The sequence below is a fragment of the Salvelinus namaycush genome, chromosome 24 (assembly GCF_016432855.1).
Source record: "Salvelinus namaycush isolate Seneca chromosome 24, SaNama_1.0, whole genome shotgun sequence".
In the NCBI taxonomy this organism is placed as follows: domain Eukaryota; kingdom Metazoa; phylum Chordata; class Actinopteri; order Salmoniformes; family Salmonidae; genus Salvelinus; species Salvelinus namaycush.
In genome coordinates, this window is record NC_052330.1 from 13,919,800 (window position 1) to 13,933,691 (window position 13,892).

At 44.8% G+C, this 13,892-nt stretch overlaps 1 protein-coding gene across 2 annotated transcripts in view; it reads left to right on the plus strand.

Moving 5' to 3' along the window:
* The window catches only part of LOC120019742 (vacuolar protein sorting-associated protein VTA1 homolog), a 46,897-nt gene that overhangs the window by 17,544 nt on the left and 15,461 nt on the right, over window positions 1-13,892 (plus strand). For both annotated transcript variants that reach the window (XM_038963167.1, XM_038963168.1), the window contains exons 2-3: window positions 132-226; window positions 6,730-6,857. In XM_038963167.1, the coding sequence (XP_038819095.1) occupies window positions 132-226; window positions 6,730-6,857 (223 nt within the window). The remainder of the gene's footprint in view (window positions 1-131; window positions 227-6,729; window positions 6,858-13,892) is intronic.

Here is a 13,892-nt window from a genome sequence, read left to right on the forward strand (position 1 = left end):
GAAATACTTGACAGGTGATCAGATCTGGGAACCAGAGGGTGTTGACATTTTGATATTGTAGAAACATTTTCAGTGAAACATGAAGCATTGCGCTGAGATTAAATAGTGATACCTGTTTCCTTCTCTGTCAGGTCGGCTTTATGCCATGCAGACGGGAATGAAACTGGACAGCAAAACCCCAGAATGTCGGAAGTTTCTTGTGAAACTGATGGGCCAGTTAGAAACGGTAAGATATCAGCTAGCCTACACTTTGCAATGTTTAAACAGGTTTGCTCACAATATAACAAGTCTATCTACTATTGTCCCATTGTATTCACATGATTATTTGTTGATTTTAATAGATTTTCGGTCAGATATCATAATGCACTAAACACTAGAATGTGAGGTAGGCTAGATGGATAATGCTATCTAGTTCCTCAACTCTACAAATATCCACTAAGTAAAACTTATCACACCACTTATGTCTGTGAGGGGACTCTAGTAATGAATATCTTCAAACCCATCCTGGCTGCTAAGAGCTCTTTAGGAGTATTGGCATTTTACTTTTTTTCAAAGCTAGTCAGGGACAGGCCTTCTAGCAGATTCAATTTCCCTTCAGAAGTGGATTATGGCACTGCCTCACAAAAAGGCCATTAACGGCAGAGTGGCAGCCTCCCATGGTTGAGTTCTGCAGACATGATTGAAATGTCTGCACCTCATCATTTTCAATTATAGGAGTGAGATACTCTTTGATTCAACTAAACATCTGTAATGTACAGTCATTGCTGTATAATCCAATTTGAGGATGAATTCCTTGATTCACATTCGCAATGTTCTCAAAAGGTGAATGCCAAATGTTTTATTTCAGATGCCAAATGTCCAGCAGTTATGATTTAGCTTTTCCATCAGGTATTCACATCTCTCTAAAATAAATAATGTAGCTCACAATTTGATTAGGTACACGTTTTAAAGTTATCCAAGGAAAATTTGGAATTTTTGAGAAAGTCGGCTCACGCATTTAGTCAAAGCTTATGGAATTTACAATAGATTAAATATTTTTTCCCCTCATCAATCTACACACAATACCCCATAATGCCAGGGCTAAAACAGGTTTTTAGAAATTTTTGCAAATGTGTATATATTAAAGAACAACAAATACCTTATTTACATAAGTATTCAGACCCTTTGTTTTGAGACTCAAAATTGAGCTCAGATGCATCCTGTTTCAATTGATCATCCTTGAGATGTTTCTACAACTTGATTGGTGTCCACCTGTGGTAAATTATAATGATTGGACATGATTTGGAAAGGCACACACCTGTCTATATAAGGTCTCACAGTTGACAGTGCATGTCAGAACAAAAATCAAGCCATGAGATCGAAGGAATTGTCCGTAGAGCTCCGAGACAGTATTGTGTCGAGGCACATATATGGAGAAGGGTACCAAAACATTTCTGCAGCATTGAAGGTCCCCAGAACAAACCACCAAGACTTCCTAGAGCTGGCCGCCCGGCAAAACTGAGCAATCGGGAGAAGGGCCTTGGTCAGGGAGATGACCAAGAACTCGATGGTCACTCTGACAGAGCTCGAGAGTTCCTCTATGAAGATGGGAGAACCTTCCAGAAGGACAACCATCTCTGCAGCACTCCACCAGTCAAGCCTTTATGGTAGAGTGGCCAGACGGAAGCCACTCCTCAGAAAAAGGCACGTGACAGCCCGCTTGGAGTTTGCCAAGGGCACCTAAATACTCTGGAAACAAGGTTCTCTGGCCTGATTAAACCGATATTTAGTTTTTGGCCTGAATGTCACGCCTGGAGGAAACCTGGCACCATCACTACGGTGAAGCATAGTGGTGGCAGTATCATGCTGTGGGGATGTTTTTCAGTGGCAGGGACTGGGAGACTAGTCAGGATCGAGAGAAAGATGAACGGAGCAATGTACAGAGTGATCCTTGATGAAAACCTGCTCCAGAGCACTCAGGACCTCAAACTGGGTTGACGGTTCACCTTCCAGCAGGACAACGACCCTAAGCACACAGCCAAGACAAAATAGGAGAGGCTTCGGGACAAGTCTCAATGTTCTTGAGTGGCCCAGCCAGGGCCCGGACTTAAACCCGATCGAACATCTTTGGAGAGACCTGAAAATAGCTGTACCGCCACGCTCCACATCCAACCTGACAGAGCTTGAGAGGATCTGCAGACAAGAATGGGAGAAACTCCCCAAATACAGGTGTGCCAAGCTTGTAGCGTCCTACCCAAGAAGATTCGAGGCTGTAATCGCTGCCAGAGGTGCTTCAACAAAGTACTGAGTAAAGGGTCTGCATACTTACGTATTTAAAAGGAAATATAACATTTGCAAAAAATTCTTAAAACCTGATTTTGCTTTGTCATTATGTGGTATTGTGTGTAGATTGAGGGGGGGAGGGGGAAACATTCAATAAATTTTAGAATAAGGCTGTAATGTAACAAAATGTGGAAAATGTCAAGGGGTCTGAACTTTCCGAATGCACTGTATGTTTTGAATAATGAATTCCTTCAGAAATGTACTTCAGAAATCCTTTGAGTGGAATTGTGAAACGTAATGAAAAATGCGTAATATCGACTTGAAGTTTCAAGCTCTGCATTTTAATGTAAGACCAGACCACCATATATTTTCCTAGAGATTTTCTAAAAAGGTTTTAATGCGCCATAGGTGGTCGAGTTGCATGAAAACTAAGATTTGGCATATGACGATTAATGTTCTCTTTATCTATTCTCTGTCAAACATTCACTCTTTGATATGTGCATCCTTGATTGAGGAATATTTGTTAGATGTCATGGAAAGGAAGCTCCAATAATAACCAATACATTCTCATGTAAAAATGAACTGTTATATCATCTATTTACGTCATTATGAAAAAATTGCCATTTCTGAACATCTATCTTTTTAAATGGTTTCCTTTGAGAAATGTGGTGACCCCAACGTTTTGAGAGCACTCTATTCACATCAGAGTTCAAAAGACAGGGTTTATGGTGTTCCTCTAAGATGGAGAGCAGGAAGCTCTCGGGATGCTTGTTTGCTCCTGTGCCCAGGGATTTTTACAGACATTTTGGAACCAATTAAAGAAAGCCCTGGGATTTTCTTGTCCCCCGAGCCAGGTTTTACTGTTGCTGTAGTAAGATTCATTAAATGTCACAGCAACGGGATGTCTTAGCCAGCCCCAGTGGATACATCCGTTCTAAAGGGCATTTAAAAAGGTGGTGAAGAAAGCTATGAAATACACGTTTAACTTTTAACCCACTATCGCAAATTAGGTCAATATGGACTCGGTACAGATTGTAAAACTTGTCTTGCGTCTTGTATGATATTTCTGGAAGTGAATGTGGAACCATTGTTTTATTTTTCCTCCCTAATCATGGGAAAATGAGTAAGGAAGACTTTCATTCCATTCCAGAAGTGAATGCAGGGTATGAAACTGAAGAAACAGAAATCTTACACCACACCATGTGGAACTTTCTCATTTCACCAAATGACAGTTTAATTTCCACTAAAGCCACACATTTCTAGGTAAACAAACAACCAATTATTGTTATTTTGTGCAGAGAATGGATAATTAAGATGACAATCGGTATTTTGTTCTGGCATTGAAAAGCTTAATCGTGCCCGCAGCCCAGCCCTCAGCATATTGACCAGTATGGCTGGCATAGTGCCATCGCTCAGGCTCCTGATTGCTGTTTGGGCCGGGGTAGAAGCAATCTTGGCTCGTTCTCTGCATCGTTTAATTAGCTTTCGTAGAGCAGTGGATTAGGCAAGAAAGGTCTGGTGGAAGATATTGCCAGTAGTTAGGCCATACACTAATGGGCATCGGTTTCATGGAAACGGCTGTCGTTGTTTTCCTGATCGCAGCATTGGGCGTCTTCAACATTGCATGCCCAGTCACTTCAATGCACTGGCTGTTTTGTTTTTGTCCTCCTACAGTCCCTCTACAGGAGTGTCAATAGGTCTAGTTCTGGTCTGTTAGGGTTGCTTTAAGACACTTGAAAAGGGCTGCAAGAAAGACATGTCACTCAAACCATCAAAGAAGAAGCGGCCCTTCATGGAAATATCGTCCTGAACTATTGGAAATGGGTTTTTTCAAAGCTGTTCTAGTACCTCATGGATTTCTAGAGAACCCAGAGAAGTGGTGTGATCCAAACTGAATCTTTTGATTCAATTAGGAGTTGGTCCTTGACTCTTCTTTCTATAAAGTCGGCATGCTTCCTTCCAAGTTTGTTTTAAAGTCCTCCGCTACACTTTAGCACAAGTGATGTACTGTGCTGTGTATTGCCTTAAGGATAGGTTGAGATTTCATTAAAACGTGAACAGTACGTCCATTCAGAAGAGCAGAGTCCACCTGTTGAAATGTAACCAGTATTATTTGCTTTACTGATTTTACAAGGAAACCTGACGCTCTCTAGCAGACTGTAACATCTCAGAGAGCGGCTGCCTCAGCTGCAGTAAGTGAGCTTTGCGGATGCATTTTTGGGCACTGGCCACTACAAACCATTAAGACACAATAGCATTAAGACACAGCAATCATTTAATTTGTCAGGGACAAAAGGGTTGAACATATAAGAATGAAGACAAAATCAACACAATCACAATTCGGGTAGAGAAGAATGACTTCAGTTTTAAAGTCACTGGTATTGTCATAGATGACTCATTGCCATGTAAGAGAGGTGTAATAAAGTTAAGTGCCAGTTCTTGGCCACTGGCTTTGATGTTTCCGGTGAAATCCAATGTCCTTTTGGTCAGTGGTTTACTAGTGGTCTTCTGTACAAGGTTTATTGTCCAGCGTTGTTGAAATGAGTGCGGTAAAACCATCCCTTGGTTATTGTCCATGTTATTATCTGTTGGAACGTCTCCAGAGACCCTCCCACCCCACCATGCTATACTCTATTAATTATAAGAGTGTTCTGGAGTGGAATTAAAGTGTGTGCTCTCTGCTGCATCCCAGGAATCAATGAGTCACACATGGAAAGCCTCACTTCTCAGAAAAAACACAGCCATCGCAGATTTGTCACACGGTCCATGCACAGAACAGTACACAGGCTCCCTTTATGTATGCACTGCGTCTGTGTGTGCTGTTCAGCATCCAGGAATCTAGGAGGAGCACTTTGTGTCAGTTGAAAGATTTACAGTGCCTTCAGAAAGTGTTCATACCCCTTGATTTATTCCACATTTTGTTGTTACAGCCTAAACTCAAAATGGATTGTTTCTTTCTCAACCATCTACACACCCCATAATGACAAAGTGAAAACATGTTTTTAGAAATGTTTGTGAATTTGAGAATGAAATATCTAATTTACATAAGTATTCACACCTCTGATTCAATACGTTGTAAAAGCACCTTTGGCAGTGATTACATCTGTGAGTCTTTCTGGGTAAGTCTCTAAGAACTTTCCACACCTGGATTGTGCAACATTGGCCCTTTTAAAAAATTATATATTTATTTTCAAAATCATTCAAGCTCTAATAAATTGGATGTTGATCATTGCTAGACAACCATATTCAGGTCTTTCCATACATTTTCAAGTAGAGTTAAGTAAAAACATTAAATGTTGTCTTGGTAAGCGACACCAGTGTAGATTTGGCCTTGTGTTTTAGGTTATTGTTCTGCTAAAGGGTGAATTAATCTCCCAGTGTCTGATGGAAAGCAGACTGAACCAGGTTTTCCTCTAGGATTTTGCCTGTGCTTAGCTCCATTCTGTTTATTTTTTATCCTGTAACACTACCCAGTCCTTAACGATGACAAACGTACCCATAACATGATGCAGCCACCACTATGCTTGAAAATATATAGTGGTTCTCAGAAATACCTTGTATTGGATTTGCCCCAAACATAACACTTTGTATTCAGAACAAAAAGTGAATTGCTTTGACACATTTTTTGCAGTATTACTTTAGTGCTTTGTTGCAAACAGAATGCATGTTTTCGAATATTTATATTCTTTACAGGCTTCCTTCTTTTCAACCTATCAATTAGGTTAGTATTGTGGAGTAACTACAATGTTGTTGATCCATCCTCCGTTTTCTCCTATCACAACCATTAAACTCTGTAACTGTTTTAAAGTCACAATTGGCCTCATGGTGAAATCCCTGAGCGTTTTCCTTCCTCTCCGGCACCTGAGTTGGGAAGGACGCCTGTATCTTTGTAGTGACTGGGTGAATTGATGCATCATCCAAAGTGTAATTAATAACATCACCATGCTCAAAGAGTCTTAGTGGTTGAATCTGTGTTTGAAATTCACTGCTCGACTGAGGGTCCTTACAAATAATTGGATATGTGTGGTACGGAGATGAGGTTGTCATTCAAAAATCATGTTAAACATGCAACTTATTATGTGACTTAAGTACATTTTTACTCCTGAACTTATATAGACTTGCCATAACAAAGGGGTTAAATACTTTAAATGTTTAATTAATTTACAAAATATTCCACTTTGACATTTATGGGGTATTGTCTGTAGGCCAGTGACAAATAATCTCAATTTAATCTAGTTTAAATTCAGATTGTAACACAACAAAATGTGGGAAAAGTCCAGGGTTGTGAATACTTTCTGAAGGCACTCTAAGACCTGAAAAAGTAAGGAATGTGCGTTTCCAAACTACTCTGTATTGATTGATTTGCCTTTTGAAGAATGTTTGCCGCTTAGAGCCTGTGGTTTTTCAGTTTGGATGTGCCTGCCTGCAGGACATAATTGTGCAATTTGATGATGTTGTGTTTTTCAGATGAAGAAGGAGCTGACTGACAGTGACTCAATCACCCAGGAAGTTGTCGGCAATGCACACATCGAAAACTATGCCTTAAAAATGTTCCTCTATGCTGACAACGAGGATCGGTCAGGAAGATTCCACAAGTAAGGCTATGTCTTCACTCACCATTACTACCTGCGTAGCTTGTGTAGAGACAGCCTGCTGTACTGTAGCTGCAGGCCGCTCCCTGCCTCTTGAATTTCAGCATGGTAATGGACTGGTTCCAATGTCGTTTTTTTTCTTCTTCTTCTTCTGGTTCCAATACGTAAGCCCTCATGATTACCATTTCCTTTCACTGAACCACGACACAAAATAATCACACTGTTGCTTTTGCACATGGAGTCCAGTCCAGAGTCTAAAATTAGCAACAAAGCCATGTCTGTGTGAATATATTGCCACAGGGGCCAGATGATTCCTATTGGCCATTCAGGTGTAGCGTTACAGGTCTGGCTGGCATTATGAGTGTGTTGTGGGCACTGACAACAGCAGCAGGGCTGGACAGTAAAGCAGAGTCGTCCATGAACTGTGGGTGCCAGGCCAGCCAGGGTCTCCATTTATGCAGTCCGGGTCTGGACTGGAGCAGCTCCACTGCCTGTGAGAGATAACAGCCCTGTTTTACACAGCAGCACTCCCATTACTTCAGGAACCACACTCAACACTAATGCATACAGCAGGAGTTTCCAACAGGTCAATCGTGAGCTACCAGTAACGCGCAGCCCACATAGCTCTTCAAACAATTCTGAAAGTACATGCAATGGTCATGTGTGTAACGTCCTGACCAGAGTTCTTATGTGTTTTGCTTGTTTAGTGTTGGTCAGGACGTGAGCTGGGTGGGAATTCTATGTTGTGTGTCTAGTTTGTCTGTTTCTGTGTCCAGCCTAATATGGTTCTCAATCAGAGGCAGCTGTCAATCGTTGTCCCTGATTGAGAATCATATATAGGAGGCTTGTTTTGTGTTGGGATTTTGTGGGTGATTGTTTCCTGTCTCTGTGTTTTGTCTGCACCAGATAGGGCTGTCTCGGTTTTCACATTTGTTATTTTGTTACTTGTGTTAGTGTTACCGTTTATTCGTCTAATTAAACATGTTGAACACTAGCCGCGCTGCATTTTGGTCCTCTCCTTCATCCCAGGAAGAAAACCGTGACAGAATCACCCACCAAACTCGGACCAAGCAGCGTGGAAACAGGCAGCAGCGACAGCAGCAGCGGTACCAGGAGGAATGGACATGGGAGGAAATTCTGGACGGAAAAGGACCCTGGGCAGAGCCAGAGGAGTGTCGCCGCCCCAAAGCGGAGCTGGAGGCAGCAAAAGCGGAGAGGCGGCATTATGAGGCGCTAGCAAGGCAGAGCGGCTGGAAGCCCGAGAGGCTCACCCAAAAATTTCTTGGGGGGGGGGGGGCGAAAGGGGAGTGTGGCGAAAGGGGAGTGTGGCGAAGTCAGGTAGGAGACCTGCGCCAACTTCCCGGGCTTACCGTGGAGAGCGAGAGTACGGGCAGACACCGTGTTGTGCGGAAGAGCGCACGGAGTCTCCTGTACGTGTGCTTAGCCCGGTGCGGGTTATTCCACCTCCCCGCACTAGCCGGGCTAGAGTGAGCATTACATGCCTACACCACGCACCAGGCTTCCAGTGCGTCTCCAGAGCCCTGTTCCTCCTCCACGCACTCTCCCTGTGGTGCGTGTCTCCAGCCCAGTACCTCCAGTTCCGGCACCACGCACCAAGCCTCCAGTGCGTCTCCAGTGTGCCCTGTTCCTCCTCCACGCACTCTCCCTGTGGTGCGTGTCTCCAGTCCGGTACCACCAGTTCCGGCACCACGCACCAGGCCTACTGTGCGCCGCACCAGGTCAGAGTCGGCCGTCTGCCCAACGCCGCCTGCACTGCTCGTCTGCCCAGCACCGTCTGCACTGCCTGCCTGCCCAGGGCCATCTGCGCCATCCGTCTGCCCAGCGCCATCTGAGCCATCCGTCTGCCCAGCGCCATCTGAGCCATCCGTCTGCCCAGCGCCATCTGAGCCATCCGTCTGCCCAGCGCCATCTGAGCCATCCGTCTGCCCAGCGCCATCTGAGCCATCCGTCTGTCCCGAGCCATTAGAGCCGCCCGTCTGTCCGGAGCCGCTAGAGCCGTCAGTCAGTCAGGAGCCGCCAGAGCCGCCAGCCAGTCAGGAGCCGCCAGCCAGTCAGGAGCCGCCAGAGCCGCCAGCCAGTCAGGAGCCGCCAGAGCCGCCAGCCAGTCAGGAGCCGCCAGCCAGTCAGGAGCCGCCAGAGCCGCCAGCCAGTCAGGAGCCGCCAGCCAGTCAGGAGCCGCCAGCCAGTCAGGAGCCGCCAGCCAGTCAGGAGCCGCCAGAGCCGCCAGCCAGTCAGGAGCCGCCAGCCAGTCAGGAGCCGCCAGCCAGTCAGGAGCCGCCAGAGCCGCCAGCCAGGCAGGAGCCGCCAGAGCCGCCAGCCAGGCAGGAGCCGCCAGAGCCGCCAGCCAGGCAGGAGCCGCCAGAGCCGCCAGCCAGGCAGGAGCCGCCAGAGCCGCCAGCCAGGCAGGAGCCGCCAGAGCCGCCAGCCAGGCAGGAGCCGCCAGAGCCGCCAGCCAGGCAGGAGCCGCCAGCCAGTCAGGAGCCGCCAGAGCCGCCAGCCAGTCAGGAGCCGCCAGAGCCGCCCTCCAGTCATGAGCCGCCCTCCAGTCATGAGCCGCCCTCCAGTCATGAGCCGCCCTCCAGTCATGAGCCGCCCTCCAGTCATGAGCCGCCCTCCAGTCATGAGCCGCCCTCCAGTCATGAGCCGCCCTCCAGTCATGAGCCGCCCTCCAGTCATGAGCCGCCACTCAGTCATGAGCCGCCACTCAGTCCGGAGCTGCCACTCAGTCCGGAGCTGCCATTAGTCCGGAGCTGCCTTTCAGTCCGGAGCTGCTTCTCTGTCCGGAGCTGCCTCTCTGTCCGGAGCTGCTTTTCAGTCCGGAGTTGCCTCTCTGTCTTGAGCTACCTCTCTGTCTTGAGCTACCTCTCTGTCTTGAGCTACCTCTCTGTCTTGAGCAAGTTTTCACTAATCCGCTCATTTGTTTCTAAGCAACAAGCAATGTTTTTATTAAAGCCTCATTAAACTCACTCATCACTTGAGTTGCAAGAAAAATCGACGGTTCTGATGATTCATATCCTGTTCTCAACAAGTTAACTGAAACAAAAGTAGCTTCCCTAAATGCATAATTTTAAAAATATTTTTTTCTTCTGTTGATTGCCATTGAGTGTGTACATAACTTAGTCTTTAAATGGTGGTAATTGCAGGAATAACAGCATGGTCAAATATTTTAGGGAATCCATTGAGTATAAAAGGGAAATAATTTAACAAGCATTTGACTGTTATCCTATTATGTTTCTGTCCAGTTATGGGCTTTGATTTTCAAAGGTTTAAAATCTTGTCAGTACCAGTGTTAATCTCGTCCACCAGCTGGCTCTTTCTCTGTCAAACCGTCTGGTTTCACAATGCCTCAGAATGGAACTTGAATGAAAGCCTATGGCAGGAGTGGATGAAACAACTGCTGGTTTTAATTGGCTGATCTCGCAGTCCATTACCATCTAGCATAACCCTTAGAACATCCCCCCTACTGTACAGTCGCGGCAAAACGTTTTGAGAATGACACAAATATAAATTTCCACAAAGTTTGCTGCTTCAGTGTCTTTAGATATTTTTGTCAGATGTTACTATGGAATACTGAAGAATAATTACAAGCATTTCATAAGTGTCAAAGGCTTTTATTGACAATTACATGAAGTTGATGCAAAGAGCCAATATTTGCAGTGTTGACCCTTCTTTTTCAAGACCTCTGCAATCCGCCCTGGCATGCTGTCAATTAACTTCTGGGCCACATCCTGACTGATGGCAGCCCATTCTTGCATAATCAATGCTTGGAGTTTGTCAGAATTTGTGGGTTTTTGTTTGTCCACCTGCCTCTTGAGGATTGGCCACAAGTTTTCAATGGGATTAAGGTCTGGGGAGTTTCCTGGCCATGGACCCAAAATATCGATGTTTTGTTCCCCGAGCCACTTAGTTATCACTTTTGCCTTATGGCAAGGTGCTCCATCATGCTGGAGAAGGCATTGTTTGTCACCAAACTGTTCCTGGATGGTTGGGAGAAGTTGCTCTCGGAGAATGTGTTGGTACCATTCTTTATTCATGGCTGTGTTCTTAGGCAAAATTGTGAGTGAGCCCACTCCCTTGGCTGAGAAGCAACCCCGCACATGAATGGTCTCAGGATGCTTTACTGTTGGCATGACGCAGGACTGGTGGTAGCGCTCACCTTGTCTTCTCCGGACAAGCTTTTTTCTGGATGCCACAAACAATCGGAAAGGGGATTCATCAGAGAAAATGACTTTATCCCAGTCCTCAGCAGTCCAATCCCTGTATCTTTTGCAGAATATCAGTCTGTCCCTGATGTTTTCCTGGAGAGAAATGGCTTCTTTGCTGCCGTTCTTGACATCAGGCCATCCTCCAAAAGTCTTCGCCTCACTGTGCGTGCAGATGCACTCACACCTGCCTGCTGCCATTCCTGAGCAAGCTCTGTACTGGGGGTGCCCTGATCCCGCAGCTGAATCAACTTTAGAAGCCTTCTTTACAACAATTGAACCGCTCTCCTTGAAGTTCTTGATGATCCTATAAATGGTTGATTTAGGTGCAATCTTACCGGCAGCAATATCCTTGCCTGTGAAGCCCTTTTTGTGCAAAGCAATGATGACGGCACGTGTTTCCTTGTAGGTAACCATGGTTGACAGAGGAAGAACAATGATTCCAAGCACCACCCTCCTTTTGAAGCTTCCAGTCTGTTATTCGAACTCAATCAGCATGACAGAGTGATCTCCAGCCTTGTCCTCATCAACACTCACACCTGTGTTAACGAGAGAATCACTGACATGATGTCAGCTGGTCCTTTTGTGGCAGGGCTGAAATGCAGTGGAAATGTTTTTGGGGGATTCAGTTCATTTTCATGGCAAAGAGGGACTTTGCAATTAATTGCAATTCATCTGATCACTCTTCATAACATTCTGGAGTATATGCAAATTGCCGTCATACAAACTGAGGCAGCAGACTTTGTGGAAGTTAATATTTGTGTCATTCTCAAAACTTTTGGCCACGACTGTACATTGGGGACTTCAAAGTGGGCAGTGCAAGTGATTTAAACAAATAAGTGCGTTTAGAAAATCTCAAAGTACGCATCTTAGAAATATTTTTCACGTTTAAACTTTATATGTCCGAACTCTTGTGAGGATCTCTGTCCAGAGCCTTTGACATAATGCATGTAAATAGCCCGAGGCAGACCCAATTCCTGTCCAATGTGCTGAACAGCCAGATAAAAGCCATGAAAGCGCACACTTGTGTTGAGAATATAGGCTGGAATGTGCTGTAAATGAACCTCCATGGTGTTTCAGCTCTTTCTGTTTTCACATTTACCTCCTCTTCCCCACGACCCACCCTCTGCGTCATGACATCAAATGCCAACGACGAACACATCTGAGAGTTGAACAATCTGCAATAGGCCTGGGTCTCCATTTGTCAACGTAGGCTAGTAGTCTTACTGGCAGCCATGAATTGTTCTTCAAGATGCATTTAGTTTTTCTTTTCGTCTCACCATCTTGTTTCCACAACACCACAGTGAGATGAACAACAAACCCACAAAAACATTGCACAACCTTCAGTTAGGTCTGCAGACGTAGCGGTCTGGCCTTGAATCGTCCTCTCAATGAATCCAATCTTAATTAACCTCAGGTTTAGGTGAGCCGGTGTGGAGGCATTTACTGTGATTGTTCCAGACATAAGGATGGTTTCCACGGCGCTGTGCAGGACTGGTTTTTAGAGAAGCAGTCCATTAAATGGGAATGGATGAAATGTGGTCAGCCTGGATTAATGATGGCCACAGACAGAGAGGGAGTGAGTGGCTGCTCTACACTGTATATTGAAGAAATATACTGGTTATACCTGGTTTCAGGGTCACACGTTTTTTTTATAGGAAATTGAAGACATTAAATGAACCCAGTGTCTAATAATTGAATGCACTTGAGGCCAATATATATATATATATATATATATATATCTCACACTCACACACAGTACCAGTCAAAAGTTTGGACACATCTACTCATTCCAGGGTTTTTCTTTATTTTTACTATTTTCTACATTGTAGAATAATAGTTAAGACAAAAAAACTATGAAATAACACATGGAATCATGTAGGAACCAAAAAAGTGTTAAACAAATCAAAATATATTTTATTTTTGAGGTTCTTCAAAGTAGCCACCCTTTGCCTTGATAACAGCTTTGCACACTCTTGGTGTTCTCTCAACCAGCTTCATGAGGTAGTCACTTGGAATGCCTTTCCAACAGTCTTTATGGTACAATGGCCAGACGGAAGGCACCTAAAGGACTCTGTAAGACCATGAGAAACAAGATTCTCTGGTCTGATGAAACCAAAATTGAACTCTTTGGCCTGAATGCCAAGTGTCACTTCTGGAGGAAACCTGGCATCATCTCTATGGTGAAGCATGGTGGTGGCAGCATCATGTTGAGGGGAAGTTTTTCAGCAGTAGTGACTGGGAGACTAGTCAGGATTGAGGGAAAGATGAATGGAACAGAGAGATACTTGATGAAAACGTGCTCCAGAGTGCTCAGGACCTGACTGGGGTAAAGGTTCACCTTCCAACAAGACAACGACCCAAAGCACACAGCAAAGACAACGCAGGAGTGGCTTCGGGATAAGTCTTTGAATGTCCTTGAGTGGCCCAGCCAGAGCCTGGACTTGAACCCGATCGAACATCTCTGGAGAGACCTGAAAATAGCTGTGCAGCAACGCTCCCCATCCAACCTGGAAGAGCTTGAGAGGATCTGCAGAGAAGAATGGGAGAAACTCCCCAAATACAGGTGTGCCAAGCTTTCAGCGTCATACCCAAGAATACTCAAGGCTGTAATCATTGCCAAAGGTGCTTCAACAAAGTACCGAGTATAGGGTCTGAATACTTATGTAAATGTGATATTGCCTGTTTTTTTTTTTTACTGTTTTTGCTTTGTCATAATGAGGTATTGTGTGTAGATTGAGGGGGGGAAACCAAATTAATACATATTAAAATAAGGCTGTAATGTAACAATGTGGAAAAAGTCAAGGGGTCTGAA